At 43.0% G+C, this 20,667-nt stretch overlaps 1 protein-coding gene across 1 annotated transcript in view; it reads left to right on the top strand.

Moving 5' to 3' along the window:
• Window positions 1-18,339, top strand: part of LOC115460494 (testis-specific serine/threonine-protein kinase 5-like) — a 93,119-nt gene extending 74,780 nt beyond the window's left edge. Inside the window, exons 7-8 of the mRNA XM_030190260.1 lie at window positions 8,193-8,372; window positions 17,840-18,339. Of these exons, the coding sequence (XP_030046120.1) occupies window positions 8,193-8,372; window positions 17,840-18,339 (680 nt within the window). The remainder of the gene's footprint in view (window positions 1-8,192; window positions 8,373-17,839) is intronic.
• Window positions 18,340-20,667: the final 2,328 nt, after the last annotated feature.

Below are 20,667 nucleotides of genomic sequence, written 5' to 3'. Positions count from 1 at the left end.
AATCTCTAACAGTAGGTGTCCCCTGAGACAAAACATTATTGGGGCTATTCTATAAACGAAGTTTTAACATTTACTCATGTGTTATGCGTATAAATGATGAAAATACCAGCTGTCACCCACAAATGTTTGCGCTTATGTGAGTATATGCTAGCACACCACTTCAGCGTGCATGAGCAGGACATAGGTGGAGCATCCATTTACAAAGATAACTTACAGAACACCTGCTTAACTGCTATAATGTGTATCTGCAAGAGGGGAGTACACGGGGCGAGCATGGTGGGACTTCCTTTTACAAGCATAACTTAGAGAATACCTGCTTAACTGCTATAGTGTGTATCTGCAAAGGGGGAATACACAGGGGCAGAGAATGGACTAGACATAGGCAGAACTTCCACTTACAAGCATAACTTACAGAACACCTGCTTAACTTCTAATGAGTGCATCTACAAGAAAGGAGTACACAGGGGCGAGCATGGGTGGTACTTCCTTTTACAAGCATAACTTAGAGAATACCTGCTTAACTGCTATAGTGTGTATCTGCAATGGTGATATATTGTGTGTTTCCTTTATAGATTAGGCTCTCCCCATGCCCTCTGTGTGCCTATCTGGTAGCCACAGGTAATAAAAGAGAGGGTAAACCAGTACACAAAAACAAGCAATAAATGAAAAAAGCACAGCTGGGCCTTCAGAATTAAGATAAATGGAGTCCTATTATTTTAAGAAATACCTGGCACAGGCCTTGTTTCGGCACAACAGTGCCTGCCTCAGGGGTCCAAGCAGGGGCATAGCTACAGGCGCCCAGGCCCATTCAATCTCGGCTCAGGCCCTGCCACCCAGTTTTAAGTGCGGTTGAATTAAAGCGCACAGAGCAAAGCCAAAGCAGCAGCCTTTCACCAATTCATTTCTACCGTCGTCACGCCGCGGCTCGCTCAGCTGATCTCCCAGTCCGACTTACCTTTTGGGCAGACTCAGCATGGCAGTGAGTTGACTTGGCACTGAATAAACATGGTTGCAGCTCTTGACTTCATGGTGACCTGCAGCGTGCATGACGTCCTCTTCCTTCTCAGCCCCCTGTGTGCTGATGACTCATGTTCCATCCTGCACGGAATGCTCACCCTCGTTCTCGCGGCTTGTCATCTTCTCAACAGGCTAAAAAATAGCTGCACGCTCAGCTGCAGGCACCGGGAGTCGGGACCACGCAGCACTGTCTGCTCCTCCTCCTCCCTGCGCCCAGACCGCAGTGCCACTGCCATGTGGAAAGGCTGGTGCCGCCTGGGTGTGTAGCAGCAGGTGCGGCTTCTTAGCTCTCTTACATTGTGCCTTAGTGCAGTAGCATTCCCCAACATCCCAGTAGTGCCCCAAGGTGGGCCACAACACTGCGCCTGAGTCAGCTACAGGAGCCAGGGTGTTCTGCACCACGTGGCAGTTGCAACTTTACTGCAAGCAGTTGCCCAGCACTGCAGGTAATAAAATTTGAAATACTTTTTTTTTTTAAATATCATCATGTAGTTTTTTTTTTGTACTCAAAATGCTGGCTGGTGGTGGTGTGATTCTGGGTGGGGTAAGCACTTCACTGCCTAGGGCAAAAAATGTATATTTAATGATGAAAATATACCTTTTGTTTGCCAAGGTTAAAATTAAAAAAAAATAAATGTAGGCAGTTTTCTCTGGGTGGACTGGTGCGTGCAGAGGTGGGCTCTGCGTTACCCAGGGCATGAAAAAAAGTCTTTTATACTTAATTCCATAGGGGGTGGGTAGGAAGTAGGACAGGGCTGATGCTAGGCTACAGGGAGGAGTGGGGTGGTAGGATAGGGCTGATGCTAGCTGTGGGATGGATGGGGGGTAAGGTAGAGAAGGGAAGGGCTGATGCTGAGCTACGGGGATGGGTAGGGAGTATGGAACAGAAAAGCTGATGCCAGGCTGCTGGTACATAGGGGTAATAAACTCAGAAGATCCTTATCACAAAACTTACTGAAGTTATTGTGATTTTAGCTGCCAGGAGAGAAAATTCCCAGAAGTTTTCCCAAGATAGACAGTGTTCCTTAGTCTGCCCCCATGGCAAAACAAAGTTCATTACTAAGCTATTTCAAAAAACCATGTGTAGAGAAGAACGGCGAGGATGCAGATACAACTGAAAAACCACTTGTAGAGGAGCATGGCGAGGATACAGATAGAATTGAAAAACCTCGTCTAGAGGAGCATGGCGAGGATGCTGTTTACTCAACAAGTTCTACGTTATGCTCACAGATCAGTAAACCTGGTGTGCAACTGATAGAATTACTTTCAGATTTATCCGACATTGATGAACCACCAAAACAGCCAAAGTTACAGGCTTTCCCAGTTTGTACAATTAGTGGCAAGTCCCAAAGTTTTTCATCTTATTGGTACGATAAATTTCGCTGGCTGGAATACAGAGCAAGCCAGGATGCAGTGTTGTGCAAAGCGTGCAGACATTTTTCTGATACCCGGGCTGAAGAAGCTTTCACAAGAATTGGCTTTACAGATTGGAAGCACATGAATCAGAGCTGCTCCAGCAAGGCACACTCTCTTGCACTAGGAAAATTTGAAGACAACAAACAAAGTCACTTACCAGGAGGTCGGGGAAACATTTTCAATCAACTAAACCAAGATGCCATGAACTTTTCTGTAATTGAAAGAAATCATAAACACATCAAAGTAGTACTTGATATTGTGATATTCTGTGCCAAGCAAGAAATTCCATTACGCGGACACAGAGAGACAGAAGAAGCCTTAAATAAAGGAAACTTTTTGGAAATGTTCAAACTCCTTAATAAATATGACAATAGTATCCAAAGTCGCCTTGAAAAAATTCCAAAGAATGCAACTCTAATGAGCCCAGGTATTCAGAATTAACTATTAGAATCTGCCACTTTACTACTGTTACGCAAAATCAAATCCAAAATACATGAAACCAATAATACATACTATGCAATTCTGGGTGATGAATGCAAAGATTTCTCTAAACGTGAGCTTGTTGCAGTATGTGTCATACACAAAGGGGTAATAAAAGTGAGTCTGATGTCGGTGCCGGGGAAAATGGTAGAGGCTATTATCAAAAACAAAATTACAGAGCACATCCAAGGACATGGATTACTGAGACCAAGTCAGAATGGCTTTTGTGTGGGGAAATCTTGCCTGACCAATTTACTTCAATTCTTTGAAGGAGTAAACAAACATGTGGACAAAGGGGAGCCGGTTGATATTGTGTATCTGGATTTTCAAAAGGCGTTTGACAAGGTACCACATGAAAGGCTACAGAGGAAATTGGAGGGTCATGGGATAGGAGGAAATGTCCTTTGTGGATTAAAAACTGGTTGATGGATAGGAAACAGAGAGTGGGGTTAAATGGGCAGTATTCACAATGGAGAAAGGTAGTTAGTGGGGTTCCTCAGGGGTCTGTGCTAGGACCGCTGCTTTTTAATATATTTATAAATGATTTAGAGATGGGAGTAACTAGCGAGGTAATTAAATTTGCTGATGACACAAAGTTATTCAAAGTCGTTAACTCGCGACAGGATTGTGAAAAATTACAGAAGGACCTTACGAGACTGGGAGACTGGGCAGCTAAATGTCAGATGACGTTTAATGTGAGCTAGTGCAAGGTGACGCATGTGGGATAAAAGAACCTGAATTATAGCTACGTCATGCAAGGTTCCACGTTAGGAGTTACGGACCAAGAAAGGGATCTGGGTGTCGTCATCAATAATACACTGAAACCTTCTGCTCAGTGTGCTGCTGCGGCTAGGAAAGCGAATAGAATGTTGGGTATTATTAGGAAAGGTATGGAAAACAGGTGTGAGGATATTATAATGCCGTTGTATCGCTCCATGGTGCAACTGCACCTTGAGTATTGTGTTCAATTCTGGTCGCCGCATCTCAAGAAAGATATAGTAGAATTGGAAAAGGTGCAGCGAAGGGCAACTAAAATGATAGCGGGGATGGGACGACTTCCCTATGAAGAAATACTAAGGAGGCTAGGGCTTTTCAGCTTGGAGAAGAGACGGCTGAGGGGAGACATGATAGAGGTATATAAAATAATGAGTGGAGTTGAACAGGTGGATGTGAAGTGTCTGTTCACGCTTTCCAAAAAATACTAGGACTAGGGGGCATGCGATGAAACTACAGTGTAGTAAATTTAAAACAAATCGGAGAAAAATTTTCTTCACCCAACACATAATTAAACTCTGGAATTCGTTGCCAGAGAACGTGGTGAAGGCGGTTAGCTTAGCAGAGTTTAAAAAGGGGTTAGACGGTTTCCTAAAGAACAAGTCCATAAACCACTACTAAATGGACTTGGGAGAAATCCACAGTTCCAGGAATAACATGTATAGAATGTTTGTACGTTTGGGAAGTTTGCCAGGTGTCCTTGGCCTGGATTGGCCGCTGTTGTGGACAGGATGCTGGGCTCGATGGACCCTTGGTCTTTTCCCAGTGTGGCATTACTTATGTACTTATGGCAGTTGGATTTGTTGATACTGCAGACATGACAGCAAATGGGATTTCTGATAAAATCATAAAAGTGCTTAAATTAGATCCAGAGTTACGTGTTGGCTTCAGCTTTGATGGAGCATCTGTTATGTCTGGAAACAAAGGAGGTGTTCATGTCATTTTGAAACGCACGTTTCAGCGGGCTGTTTATGTGCACTGTAATTCTCACTGCCTCAATCTGGTTCTCTGCACAGCATCTAAAGCTTGTCCCTCTGTTAGCACATTTTTTAAAATTCTGAACTCCTTGCATAGTTTTATGACAGGTACATATAGGCATGCTCGTTTTTTGAAAGTATAGAAACAACTCCATCCTGATAGACAATGCCTTGAACTTGAACGTTCAACAGAAACAAGGTGAAGCTCAAAATCTGGCTCTGTGAAAAAATTATCGATGCTTTATGATGTTATTCTTGAAGTACTTGCTGAATTTTCAAATGCTGCTGAACAGACAAAACTAGATTCTCTATCTCTTCTACATCAGATAGAGACAAAGAAATTCTAATTTCTGGAAGTTACATTTGGGAAATTATTTGAAAGCAGTGATTTTGCCACGAAACGACTACAGAGTGCCATGTTGTCTGTTACAGAGTGCATTAATCTTATAGAGTGTCTAAAAGAAGCTTTTGTTCAGTTTAGGGAGAACACATCAAATAACTTTAATAAAGTTCTTACAGAGGATCTCATGGAGAAATATGATATTGAAAAGTGGGATGTTTCTTCCTCTCTCCTCTATAAAGTTTGGTGATTCATTGTTTTGTTTTTTTCCACTTTGGGTAAATCTTCTTCTGTGCAAAGCAATGAAGATTTGAGACATCTGTGGAATGAGATTATTGACTGCCAGCTAAGTGAACTGAATAATCGTTTTCAAGATGATGCTTATGGAATGATGACTGCTTCTGCTGCCTGTATGCCAACATCTGAGGCCTTTGAGAGAGTCTACTGCCCCCGTGCACTTTATATGGCATTACCATAGAGGAAGCTGAATTAACAGTGTTTGTTCAGCATCTAAAACACAAAGTAGCAGAATGTATAAATTTTCCATCTTTAATCGCAGTACTAGACAACTGAAATGTGGACATTTTTCCCAAATGCCAGTGCCCTTTTAAGAGTACTTATCACTCTGCCGATGTCAACTTACACTGTGGAACGATTGTTTTCAACTGTAAACAGGATCAAAACGGCATCAAGAGCCTCAATGCTCACCAGTCGCCTCCATAATCTGTCACTGTTATCATTTGAAAGAGAACTGTGTGATTCATTGGACTATGACAGAATTATTGATATATTCAACACCAAAAGATGACATCTCATTCTTTAGTGAGCATAGTTTCTCAACTTAATTTGCTAGATACTATTATACAGCTTTGGAATTGTACAATAGCACCAAATTCCAATTTACTTTATCTGAAACATCACTAGTGCTGCCCACGAGGTACTTTTATAAGCCTATATACAGAGAGGCTCTTAGCCTTTGAGACAGCCTAGCTGACTATAGAGGATATACCTTTTGTCAATCCCTATTAGACATGTGCTCCTTATTTATTTTTTCCATATCTTTTTTTTATTGTTAAATATATACAAATAGAACATCTCCAATAATATGTGCTACATTAGTATGTACTTATTGCCATTCAGTCTCATATGCACATGTTAACACTTCTTATGAATATTTTATCTAATACATTCCCAACTAAACCCAAATCCCCCCCATCCCCCCCTTATTGTGGTGCTGGTTCCCGAGATTGCATCTGTTCGTATGGCTGCCATATTCTGTTAAAGGATTCCATTCTGCCTTTCCTCAGTGCTGTTAATTTAGACATCTGGTGCAATTAGTCCACTTTCTGAAGTATCATCTGCATTCCTGGAAGAGTCTTTTACTTCCATGCTCTGGCCAGAGCTAGCTTTGCTGCTGTGAAGAATTGCGTTGCCAGTCTGTGATGTGCAGCCTTTATTACTGATGGTTTGAAGTGAAGCAAGCATTGTTCTATTGTACAAGGGTAGTCCCTCTGCAGTATATGATTTATCTGTTTGATGACTGCTTTCCAGTATTCTTGCACTTTAGGACAGTCCCACCAAATATGCATGAATGTCCCTTTTGCCCCACATGCCCTCCAACAGTCCGCCAACACTCCTGTGAACATACGCTGCAGCCTATCTGGTGTATAGTACCACCAGTATGTGCTCCTTATTTAAACTGCATTTGATTTTTTTTCTTTGTCTCACTACACCAAACAAACCAAATGTAAAAAAAAATTGTTTTGTCCCACAACACAATATGCATTCCATATTATGCACTTACTGTTTTTGTATTAAAGCACACTGCACTGTTCTTTTTAGTTACACTTCTTGAGTGCATGTAACCACACCTGTACTTTCTACATTTGATAAGTAAGAGATGGCTTTGTTCTTGTTTTTATTTTAAACCTTTTTTTTTTTTTTTTACAAATGCCCCTGACATAGCCTTCAGGCGAAACGTGGTCATGTTGGATCATTTTCAGTAAAGTTTTTTGGTTTGTTCTTCATCTGTGATTTGTTCTGTCCTTTGATATACGTTTCTTATAAAGCAAAGTTGAAGGATATGTGCCAAACTGTGGCAATTTTATTTTGTCGGCATCAGAATAGAGAGAAAGCAGTAGAGCCAAAAGAATAAACAATTGATTCGCGTTTACCTGTTCCACTGCACTCAGGATTTTATACCTCTATCATATTTTTCCTCAGCCATCTCTTCTCCAAGCTGAAGAGCCCTAACCTCTTTAGCCTTTCCTCATAGGGGAGTCATCTCATCCACTTAATCATTTTGGCTGCACTTCTCTGTACCTTTTCTAATCCCGCTATATCTTCTTTGAGATGAGGCAACCAGAATTGCACACAATACTCAAGGTACGTCACACCATGGATCAATATAGAGGCATTATGATATTTTTTTATTGTATTCTCTCTTCCGTCATAACAATTCTAGCATTCTGTTTGCATTTTTGGAGAAGATTTTAACTTATTGTCCACAATGACCCTAGCATCATGTAGCTATAATTTGGATTATTTTTTCCCAATGACCATCACTTTTCATTTGTCCACATTAAATTTCATCTTCCATTTGGATGCCCAGTCTCCCAAGGTCCTCCTGCAATTTCTCATAATCCATATGCGATTTAACAACTTTGAACAATTTTGTATCACTTCAAATTTGATCACTTCACACATCATTGCTATTTCTAGATCATTTATAAGTATGTTAAAAGCACCAGTCCTACTACAGACCCCTGGGGCACTCTACTAGTCAACTTTTAATCTCACTTTCTGTTTTAACCAGATCCCAATCCACAACAGAAAATGCTTCCTATGACACGGCTTTTAATTTCCTCAGGAGTATCTCATGACGGACTTGTTCAAACGATTTCTATTTATTTTCATTAATATTTAATCATAAAATAACATCAATATCAAATTGACATGAAGAGATCATCCGATCTCCATATCAAACACCAGGAAAAAAAAAATGCAAAAAAAAAATTTTTCCAAATGGTGCTCAAGGCAGTTTACAGTATCTTTGGAATGAAAACAAAGAAGCTTTCAGCTTCTAGCTAGTAAGTAGGAGCCTGTCCCTTTCAGTCACAGAAAACAGCATTTTGAATGAACTCTCATGGTATTTTTTTTTCCTGTGCTCTGTCTTCTTCTTTGTGCAGAATGCCAGGAACTGATTCAGTGTCTTCTCCAGTGGAAGCCCAGTGCCCGCCTTCATCTTCACCAAGTGGCCTCCCACTGCTGGATGCTACCTACCTCCACCATCACTTTCCAGAAGACCTTGAACTCTGCAGGAAAGCAGTCTGAGCAACGCAAAACCCAGGAGAGAGAAGTGAAAACAGGTAGAAGATTCTCCTTTCTATTCTCGTATTTTATTGCTCAAGCATGCCCAACACAGGGCCAGCCTCACCACTAGGTACACTAGGAATTCACCTAGGGTGGCAGCATTTAGGGGACAACAGTAGGGTTGGAGTGAAGCATTTCTTCTCCCCCCTTTCCTCTTTCCTCTGCTGCCAGCACCACCGTCCCACTTTCTGGACAGAGAAGACAAGCAGATTCACCACAGGCGTGAGGTCTTTAACCTCAGGTGCTGACATGTCACCCCCTCCCACTGAAAGTCCTGCATTGAAAAGGGGCAGGATGCAGCAGCACTTGAGCATGGATTTGAAGTTAAAAACCTTGTGTTAGCACTGAATCAATGTGTCCCTTCGACCCTGGAGGAGGGAAGGCAGCAGTAGCACAGGCCCAACAGGAGGAAGGAAAGCAAGGGAGAAGCTGGATTGTGGATGGGGAGAGGGAGGGAAGGGGAGAAGCTGGACTGTGGTGGGGTTAATGAGGAGAAGGTGAGAACCTGGACTATGGTGGGGTAGTTAGATGCAAGACCATAGGGAGGAAGGGCTTGATATGGGGGGGGGGGGATTCTGGACTATGAGTTGGGTAGGGAATAGGAGATTCTGGACTACATGGGGTATGGAAGGGGAGATGGTGGGTGTGGTGGGGGAGTAGCAGGATACATGGCTGAGGTTCACCTAGGGCATCAGATGCCCTTGGACTAGCCCTGGTTACATGTAAAAGGTCTGCTAAAAGTGCTGGACACTGCCTATAATGTTCAGGGATAGCTGTAAGCTTGCACCCCAGGCCACACTATGTAAAGTACTTTTTGCCAAGCTACTAAATAGGCATGTGATGTAGCCACTCATAAGACATGTGGCTGATCTTCTGACTGACTATGCAATATTAAATAATTATGACAGATCTTTCACTTGGGACACATTTTTATTCTGATATGCCTCCTACTCTCTTCCACCTACCGATCATTAGAGAATAAATGTTTCAGCTCCAGCTGAGATTAGTCATTCTTATCTATCAAAAATATGCAGAAATGTGGCTATGGATTCAGGGTTAACTAGTCCCATATAAAGGAAAATAGCATCAAGGGGAGAGGTATAGATGAATCTGAGCTCTCCCTACCAGCTACGTAAGTCAAAATCTCAATATTTTGCAGACCGATTAAAGAAAGCCCCAAACCTAACTAGGGAACTTTTTTCAATATTCCACAATTTAACTACTTCTCCGGCTGTAAATAGAGGATCTTCTACCATGCCCGATGCAGATTCTCTTTCTCTCTTCTTCTCCTGCAAAGTACAAACTTTGGTAGATTCTCTACCACCGCCTCCCTCACTGTCTTCATTTCTTCAGTCATCTTCTTCTATAAGTGGCTTACCTTCATGGTCTTCCTTTCAGCCCCAGATGCTTCATTCCCTTACAGTTGCCATGACTCAAACAAAACCAACATATTGCTCCTTAGATCCATTCCTGTCTTTTTGGTTACAGATTCCTAAACTCAATTTATACCACAAATCTTACCTTTAATAACCTGAGTCTCTCATCTGACTATGTACCTAAAGTATGGAAAAATGCTCTTGTGAAACCTATACTCAAAAAAACTTCTCTTGACCCCCACTCACCTGTAAACTATCAACCTGTCTCAAATCTATATTACCTCTCTATGTTCTGGAGCACATAGTATTTTCCCAATTACCCCTATTTTCTGAAAAACCACTGGGCCTTCATCCAAAGCAATCTGGTTTCAGGTCACACCACAGTACTGACACAGTTTTCACTGTTCTCAGCTGGACAGCCATAAGATAGTTCTTGCTATTTCTTTAGACCTCTTTGCAGCATTTGATCCCTTGGTCTTTTCCCAGTATGGCATTACTTATGTACTTATTTTCTTCATCCAACGTATAATTAAACTCTGGAATTCATTGCCGGAGAAAGTTGTGAAGGTGGTTAGCTTAGCAGAGTTTAAAAAGGGGTTGGACGGTTTCCTAAAGGACAAGTCCATAAACCGCTACTAAATGGACTTGGGAAAAATCCACAATTCCGGGAATAACATGTATAGAATGTTTGTACGTTGGGAAGCTTGCCAGGTGCCCTTGGCCTGGATTGGCCGCTGTCATGGACAGGATGCTGGGCTTGATGGACCCTTGGTCTTTTCCCAGTATGGCATTACTTACAGTATGTACTTATGTACTTATGATCACTCTGTTCTGATTCACTGTCTCTACACCTTAGGGATATCTGGCACTGTTCTTTTCTGGTTCTCTTCTTTCCTTGAAAATAGGTCTTTCACAATCGTCACCCCATCAATGCCTCCACCTAGTTATTCCTTACACTGTGGAGTCCCCCAGTAACATAGTATAGAATGTTTGTACGTTGGGAAGCTTGCCAGGTGCCCTTGGCCTGGATTGGCCGCTGTTGTGGACAGGATGCTGGGCTTGATGGACCCTTGGTCTTTTCCCAGTGTGGCATTACTTATGTACTTATGATCACTCTGTTCTGATTCACTGTCTCTGCACCTTAGGGATATCTGGCACTGTTCTTTTCTGGTTCTTTTCTTTCCTTGAAAATAGGTCTTTCACAATCGTCACCCATCAATGCCTGCACCTAGTTATTCCTTACACTGTGGAGTCCCCCAGTAACATAGTAACATAGTAGATGACAGCAGAGAAAGACCTGTACGGTCCATCCAGTCTGCCCAACAAGATAAACTCATATGTTCTGCTTTATGTGTATACTTTGATTTGTATCTGCCATTTTTTAGGGCACAGACCATAGAAGTCTGCCCAGCACTAGCCCCGCCTCCCAACCACTAGCCCCACCTCCCACCACTGGCTTTGCCACCCAATCTCCGCTAAGCCAGTGCTCTGTTCTTGCCCCCCTTCTCTTTATTTCTGTGCCCCTTTGCAATGGACCGCAACCTAACACTGGAAAGCCAAATGACATCCACAACAAAGAAAATGTTCCACTCAATGTGGAAACTCAAACGCGTGAAACAGTTCTTCCCAAGGGAAACATTTTGCAAACCTGGTTCAATCAATGGTACTAAGCCATGTAGACTACTGCAATGGAATTTATGCGGGATGCAAAGAACAAACCTTAAAGAAACTTCAGACCACTCAAAACACGGCAGCTAAGCTTATCTTCGGAAAAACGCGATTTGAAAGTGCAAAACCCCTTCACGAAAAACTACACTGGCTCCCAATCAAAGAACGCATTGCTTTCAAAATTTGCACTCTGGTTCACAAAATTATCTACAGTGAAGCCCCAAGATATATGACAGACCTGATCGACCTACCAACTGGAAACACATCCGAATCAACACAAGCGTATCTAAATCTGCACTACTCAAGCTGCAAAGGACTCAAATACAAATCAACTTATGCATCCAGCTTTTCCTACATAAGCACACAACTGTGGAACGCATTACCAAGAGCCTAAAACACTAAAAACTAACCTGTTTAATAAGGCATACCCAACCGATCCAACATAAATGCCTGATCTATGCAACACAACAAAACTAAAGTATGTAATGGACATAACACAACTCTTCCGCTGTACGATTCCCTAATGTGGCTGTGCCACATGAACTATATCTTACCATCACATTGTATTTGTTTACACCGGAGTCTGCAAATGCCTGTCCGGTACTATGTAAGCCACATTGAGCCTACGAATAGGTGGGAAAATGTGGGATACAAATGTAACAAATAAATAATAAATAAAATTCTTGTTCAGTCCACTGGGGAGTCTTTTCACTTCTATGTGGATGATATCCTTCTTCTCTATCCAACTAACACTTTTAATCCCAATTTTGGCCCATTAAATGACTGTTTAGCTCTTATTTCTGGCTGGCTGACTGATCATAGGCTGGTTATGGGAGGACTGTCAATCCCCACAGACCTTTCAATATCTTCGGGTCTTCTATTAAGCCAATAGAGTCCTTTCATTATTTAGGGGTAATTCTTGACTCACACTTGACATTTAACCCCCAAATCTGCAATGTTTGCAAAACAGGGTTCTTTATTCTTTGGCAACTTCATGCAGTCCACCGCTATTTCACTACAGATATTTTCCATTCCCTCATCCTTGCACTAATAACTTCTTGTTTAGATTATTGTAATATTGTGTATCTGGCTGTACTCGCTCCAATCTATCCAAAACATGTCCATTAGATTACTCTGTCACGCTCAACGTAGGGACCATGTCTCTCCCTTTTTTCAGAAGTTTCACTGGCTACCAATACCCCAACGGATAATCTTCAAATTACTGACTCTTACTTTTAAGGCTCAAAAGGTGGGGCTACTTCTTTATTTGAATATACTCACCATCCCTTATTCTTCTGCTCATGTGCTTCATTCTTTGAATGATCACAGACTTGTACTATCAGGTCCTAAGTTTGCTCAGTTGGAGTTCACCAGGAACCACCCCTTTTTCTTTGCTGCTCCTTCTTTCTGGAACTCATTCCCCTGCCATATCCATGCGGAATCTTCTTTCAAGGCTTTTAAACATGCGCTAAAGGCTTGGCTTTTTGCACAAGCCTTTGAAACTACATAAATGTGTCCCCTCTGAGATAAGATATTGTAGTAATCTAATATGTTATAGACCTTAGCTTTCTGTTCTTTTCATGTGTTTGCCTCTATTTCTTCCTATGCTCTACTTAAATAGTGAATTGCCTCTTGCTAAGATGTGTTATATTTCCTATCCAAATTGTAGTTCCTTTCTATGTGAAACTTTTTTATATTTTTTATTGTAAACCGCTGAGACTTCTGAATTAGTTTTGGTGGTGTGGAGGGGCATAATCGAACGCCCATCTCCATAGGCGTCTATGTCCGAAAACGGGTATGTGAAGAGGCAGGACAGACCGTAAAATCGAAAAAGATGGACGTCCATCTTTCGTTTCGAAAATACGGTTTGGAAGGACCAAATGCCACGGATTTGGTCCCTTCTGAGATGGGCGTTTTTTTATTTTTAGCGATAATGGAAACTACAAACGCCCAGCTCAGAAACGTCCCAATCCAAGCCATTTGGTCGTAGGAGGGACAAATGTACAACATTACCATAGCTCTTAGGGGTGAAGGGGGCAACTACATGTGGGTACAGTGGGTTTTAGAGGCCTCCCATTTACCACCACAAGTGTTATGGGTGGGGGGGGGATGGGCCTGGGTCTGCCTGCCTGAAGTGCACTGCAGTACCCACTAAAAGTGCTCCAGGGACAGGACTTGTTGCTGGTGTATAACCTTGGCACAGCAGTTCATACCTGAAGACTAATCTCGCTGAAAACGTCCTTTATTTGAATAAGCACGTTTACTCACAGTTAACTGCAGATCAGAAGTTGTGCCCCACTGGCAACGAGTCTCGCTGGTACTGAGATTAGCAGTAGGTCCGAGCTGGCAGAATGGTGTACAATGCCCTCTTTCAGCAACATTCAAGGTAAGAACTAAGTGCTGTAACGTGGCTAACACATGAATGGGATCTAAAAGTGTCTTACACAAATGGCCACTACCTCATGGACTACCAGAAACAAAACAGGGCACACTCTGACCCAGTAAGCAGAGGGAAAAGCACCATGGGAGTAGAGCCTACCAACTACCAACATCGTGAGCATTTAACACAAGCTAGAGGAATCACGGAGCCCAATACCCTACACCCACCACAATGCATTGCTGATATGACTCTGCAGTGCCCTTAATAGAAAAGGTGTCACACTCACCCGAGACCCACATCAGAACCAGGGAAAGGCTGTCAGAGGATAGAACACATTCTGCTGTCATGGAGGTGGGTACAGCATTTGAGGCTAGCATACAGGCTGGGAGAAAAAGTTTGTAAAGTGGTTTTTTTTTGGTGAGAGAGGGTTAGTGACCACTGGGGGAGTCAGGGGAGGTCATCCCAGATTCCCTCCGGTGGTCATCTGGTCAGTGGGGGCACTTTTTTGGGACTTGGACCTGAAAAAAAAGACCAAATTCTCGTCAAAAACGCCCTTCTTGTTTCGATTATCAGCTAAAGACGCCCATCTCTCCTCGGCTGATAACCACACCCCAGCCCCGCCTTCACCACGCCTCTGCCACGCCCCCGTGATCTTTGTTCGTCTCTGCGACGGACTGCAGTTGAGGACGCCAAAAATCGGGTTTCGATTATACCGATTTGGCCACCCACGGGAAACAGACGCCCATCTCCCGATTTGGGTCGAAATATGGGCGTCTTTCTCTTTCAAAAATAAGCTGGATAGCAAACCATAACAAACCATAAGCCTACTGTCCTGGCCATGAGGCTGCTCATTTATACTAGCAATAACACATGCTAATGAATAAAAATTATCCAGATTTGAGAATAACACCTCATTTCAAAATGTAAGGTTGGTGTTCACACAGCAGCAGGCCGAGCTGACAGTATGCCTGGGTATATATTGGAAAGAAATCAGCAGCGGGAAATAGAAGGCAATACCACCCTCATGTAAGACATGAGACCCCCACCTTGAGCACCGTGTTAGTGATATATACTGAGAGAATTAAAGCAGAAGCAAGGCTTGCAACATGGACCATACAAAGAGAGGTTAAAGACCAGTGCTTTTTTTGTAGGAAAAAAGGTACCGGTACTCATTATGTCACCATATATGGCTCCACCCCTCTGGTAGCCACATCCCTTATACCAGCCATGGCGCATATAAGTAGTATCATTGAAAAAACTATACCAGTATAGGAGAAAAAAAATAATGTGATTTTTTTTCAATATAAATAATTTCTGTAAGCTGTTACAGCTCCAGCATACCCAATGCAAAATAAGACAGCAGATATAAATTCTCAAATTGGACATCTTCCAAACACTAAAATGAAACTAAAATGACTTTTTTTCTAACTTTGTTATCTGGTGACTTTGTTTTTCTGTTAATGTTGGTCCCAGTCTCTAATTCTGCTGCTCTCTATCTGCTCCCTTAACTCCGTTTCCAGGGCTTCCTTTCCATTTATTTCTTTACTTTCCTCCTTTCTTCGTCATTTCTTGCCCTACATCCATAGGTAAAAGCTGGGTCCTCTGCAGACTTGACTGGAGGAGGTATAGAGTGGATCTAGCTTTTGCCTATTTTATCCATCCATGTGCAGTTTTTCTCCTCTTTTCCCTTTCCCTCATCTCATCAGTATGCATCTCCTTCCTCTTTCAATCCACGTCCAGCATTTTTCCTCTCCTCCTCCATCCATGTCCAGCATTTCTCCTCTCTCCTCCCCTCCATTCATGTTCATCTCACTTCCTCTCTCTTTCCTCCCCTCCATCCATGTCCAGCATTTCAACCCTCCCCTTCATCCACGCCCAGAATTTCTCCTCTCTCCCCTAAATCCATGTGCATCTCCTCCTCTGTCTTCCCTCCCCTCCATCCATGTCCAGTATTTCTCCTCTCTCCCTTCCCCTCAAACCGTGTGCATCTCCTTCCTCTGTCTTTCCTTCCCTCCAACATTTCTCCTCTCTTCCCTGCCCTTCACTCCATCCATGTCCAGCATTTCTCCTCTCTCTCCTTCCTGAGTCTTCCCTCTCCTCCATCCATGTCCAGCATTTCTCCTGCCCTTCCCTCCATTCATCTATGTCCAGCAACTCTGCTCTCTCCCCTGCCCTCCCCTCCCACCCATGTCCAGCGATTCTCCTCTGCCCTCCCCTCCCATCTATGTCCAGCAATTCTCCTTTGTCCCTACCCCCTCCCATGTCCAGCGATTCTCCTCTCTCCCCTGTTCTCCCCTCCATGTCCAGCAATTCTCCTCTACCCTCCCCTCCCCTGTCCAACGATTTATCCTCTCTCCCCTGCCCTCCCCTCCCATCCATGTCCAGTGATTCTTCTTTGCCCCTATCCTCCCCTCCCATCCATGTCCAGTAACTCGCCCCAGCCGCCACCTGCCCCCCTTTTCAGCCCCTGTCGAGTTCCAGTACCAACCCCAGCCCCACCTGCCCACCCTTAGCTCCCCGACAGCTCTGCTTTCTGTTCCTGCCGTCCTGCATTTAAATCTTTTATTTTTTTACCTGAAATCGCAGCGCCGCCAGTGGCATTAGTGAAAGCAGCAGGCTCACCTCCTCCAGCCTTCCCTTCCCTCTCAGTGTCCCGCCCTCACAGAAACAGGAAACTACGTCAGAGGATATTTCCAACATAAAGGCCCCTGAAGCAGGCATCTGATCTCTCAGTGCTAAATTTATAAGCAAAACTTTTCCACTCCTTAATTAACATGAATTTTCAGTTGAAAACTTAAGGCTCCTAAGTTTGGTTGAAAATAGGGCCCATAGTTTGGAGACTAAGGGGCCATTTTACTAAGGCGCGCCTAAAGTGCCCTGCACTGGTATAGGTATGTGTTTTGGACACGCACAGGTCATTTTTTCAGCATGCCTGGAAAAAAAGGCATTTTTTTTGCAGCCGAAAATGGACGTGCAGCAATATTAAAACCAGCGTGCGTCCATTTTCGGCCTGAGATCTTACCACCACCCATTGACTTAGCGGTAAGGTCTCAAGTGCTAACCGAGCAGTAAGCGGCCAGCGTGCATAAACTGCTGACTACTGCTGGGTTAAGTGCTACGTGGTAGAAAACAGAAAATATTTTCTACCACGTGTGTTGGATGCGCGTCAAAAATGGAATTACCGCCCAGGGCATTCGCTAGCCAGGCGGTAGTTCTAATTTGGCGCTTGAATGTGCATAGGCACCTACATGCCTTAGTAAAAGGGCCACTAATTTAGGGGCTCAACTTTTTGGACTATCGAGCCCAAAATATGTATCACTTTCTACAGTAGTTAAGGTGTTATACAAGCCCAGATTACAGAGCACATGGTAATACAGAGCAGTCTGTATTACACTCATTAACTGAAACGTAGATTGTCTGTACGATCATGCAGGGCCAGCGTTAGGGGGTGGCAAACAGGGCAATTACCTTGGGCCCCCATATCATAAGGCGCCCCAAACGTGCCTCAAGCTAAGGCCAGCTTTTGGGCCTCTGAAAGTCTAACACCAACCCTGTGATCATGTGCTCTGCAATCCATGCTTGAATGTCACGGTGAAGAATAATGCAAACTGATCTACAAACAGAAAAAAAACAGACATATGCAGCGGGGTGGGGAGAGGGGGGTTCTGTCCTTGTGGAGAGCATATTTGCTTTTTGATATGGTTTCTAGACTGTATCCTTCAATGGGGAGAAGGGAAGGGATTGTTGGGGGGGATGGGGAAATGCATTTGGTTTTTACTAACGCTGGTTCTTCACTTTTACACTGTAAATGGGGAAATACTGTTCTTTGTTTTCTTGTTTGTATTTGTTTCCTCATTTGCTTTTTTTTTTTTTTTATAAATAAAACTTCCCAGACATATGCAAATGGTAAAAGCTGAAAAATGCACAGAAAGCCCATGATTTTTACGTAATGCTTAACTCTGGCCTGTGTTCTCACTTAAAGGTCATAGTCCAGGGTTTGTGGATTCTGACATATAGCTAAATTGACTTTGTATTGCAGGTAAGAACAAATTATTGAATACAGCTGGATGCCAGAAGGAGAGCATGCCGAAAATCCTAGAGAGTGCCCCGCTTCTGCCACCGCCCCCACAAGCCAAAGCCATACACCCATCTCACACATCTGCTTCTGTGGACGCCATGCACACCAAAGCACAGAGCTCAAAGAAATCAGATTATCCTCCCAACAGGGCAGGGGCCTCAACCATATGCCGTCTACACCTGCCATCGCCATGTCAACTGGAGGACAGCCATAGCAGAAGCACACCGTGGCTGCAAACATTTTTCCAGTACCAGTCCAGCCCCATCCCATGGCTGAAGCCATTCCATAACCTGCCAAGCTTCCGGAAGTCTGACTCACCATACTCATCCAATTCCTACCCGACATCAAAGCTAAAGGGTGAGAAAGTTCAAGCTGACAACTGTACCCTCATTGAGCACGTCATCCCTCTGTTTGTTTCTACTATGATCCCCAAGCCCCCTGCTGTGCATCTTGTCCACTGAAAGTGGGCATGAGCAGTCTTGGGCCACCATGGTGTGTATGCCCCAGTTCAGACTGGTTGACAAAATGCTAATCTCTCCTTTTTATTCCCAACACAGGCTTAAAATTCATCTAATTTACATATGGTACTTACTAAAACTAAATAAAGACATGTATCTCCCTCTAGAAAGAGAGCACATTTGGGGGGGGGGGGGGGGGTATTTCCCTACAGTCCAGTTTGAGGAGGGAGAAAATTGTATGAGATAATGTGGGGAGTTTTGAAGTTTCACCTAAGCAATATTCTATTCTGTAAACTCCATTTCTACTCAGGTTTCATTCCATCCATTTTTCATCTGCCTTTTACTCTGTATAGAACTGACAATGGTTATAAGAAGCAAGACAGATAATGATTAGAAATGCAGTTGATTTTGCCAGATTCCAAAGGATCTGGATAAATAATAGAAGACTTTCAGGGCTAGGCAAATATCTCGAAACATGGGAAAAGATATTACTTCCCCCCCCTCCCCAGAATTTTCTATTGTAATAGAAGTCTGCCACCTTGGGGCCACTGCTGAAAACACCCTTCACCTGAGTATGTCATGAAGGAGGTGTGGCTTCCATAGGTACTCCATATACACCCTTGCAGTTTCCCTTCTCCGAGAATTTTGACGTGATATTTGTTAAATCCCTAGCCATTATTTCTGCCCCTCAAGGCAGGGTCCAAGTGCACATATTTACTCCTTTCTGAGGCTCAGCTGGCTGTCAAGGTCACACTGCTCCACACATTTAAATGGAATTATTTGAAACCTTGCAGTGTGTTCTATGTTTTACTCTGCCCCTTTTCTTTTCTTGTACTCCTACCTGCTCTTCCTGTTGATGGATTCTGGCTTGTGAGCCTCTCCGCAATGTACTTTTTTAAGGGAGTACAGACCGCCACTAACTGCCTAGGTGGAAACATAAAGTAAGTGGAATTCTCAATGCCATTCCTTCCTGCTCGTGAACTGGGTGCAGTCATTCTTCTGATTCTCTTTTTCTATTTGCTGTACCTCGACAGGTGATAATGGTTGAGGTCTTGTCATCTTGGCCTCCATTCCTTCATTTTCAGAGCTGAGAAGACTTTTACGATGTAGACCAGTTGAGCTGTAGTGAACATTTGATCTCAAGAATATGAGGTTTCATTGTCTGCCCCATGTGTGTGTTGTTGCTAGTAATACAAGGCAAGCTATTAATGGTGCATGCTGTGTTCTTCAGCGTAGCATCACCTTTTGCTTGAGGATTAAGCCTTGGAGACTAAAATACCTGATCTAAGGTAGCCAGAGCCAGCAGACTGGTGCAACTGTTGTCAGGAAACGCCATATACTAACTCAGTACTTCAGCTGTTAAATGAAACATGAAATTATCATGATCAAAAAGATCTTCTTCCTGCGGAATGAATAGAAGTCAAAGTTCATATCCTTTTTTTTTTTCTTAAAGGCCTTGGCAAAGCAGACAGGAGCTATGATTTTTCTCACCAAGATAACAAGTTTTCTACTCCACCCCTTTCTGTAACACTGGGCCTTGAGCAATTAGCTTGCATAAGAAACACAAATCTGGCTGGCAAAAGGCAGAGGAAGGAGGAGAAGACAAAATTGACATTTGGCCCATGCTTTGAAGATTTTCTATGGTGTGTTAAATGTTTATGCTCTAAAGGAAAAGTTAAGTGTCTCTGTTATGTTTGTCTAAGGAGAAGATATGTACGTTGCCTGTAATGGAAGAGTGTTTCTGTGATGAAAGGAAGGTATCTATTGTCTTTCTTACTTATTTACTGAGCAATATTTGATAGGCCACCACTCACATGATGAGTTATGAGTTGCATCAATTCTACTAGGGCTATCTGCAGGGTTTCTAATGTGAGAGAATGTATTGAGAAGTTGGTAAGTATGTGAGTGATGGTCTAAGAAAGAGTTTACTCACCAGAAACTGCCTGGAGTAGAGGACTCATTTCCAAACCTGGATTCCAAGATAGTAACAATAAATATTCATCAGCTATGATTGCATGCATGTAGTAAATTATTGTGTTCTGCCCTTGAAGGCCTAGTGCAGACAATTCTGGCCTAGCTCAAGGGCAGCTGACATGGACAAAGCCTTTCCAAAATTTCAAGAATTTTACATTAGATTGACTTTACATTTAAAAACCCAAAGGGACATATTCTACAGTGCTTCTATGCTGTTTTTATGTCACTGTGAAGCACTATGTGGTATCTGGTACTGTTAAATCATTTGTACCATGTGCTTCCTAAGATAGGGATCTTCCCAAGTTCTGATATCTTTTATAGGGCACAACCAAGCTTTGATCCAAGAAAAACATTGTT

This window comes from Microcaecilia unicolor, chromosome 1 (assembly GCF_901765095.1).
Source record: "Microcaecilia unicolor chromosome 1, aMicUni1.1, whole genome shotgun sequence".
Taxonomy (NCBI): domain Eukaryota; kingdom Metazoa; phylum Chordata; class Amphibia; order Gymnophiona; family Siphonopidae; genus Microcaecilia; species Microcaecilia unicolor.
The sequence above is the reverse complement of the archived record's forward strand: the minus strand, read 5'-3'. Positions and strand labels throughout refer to the sequence as shown.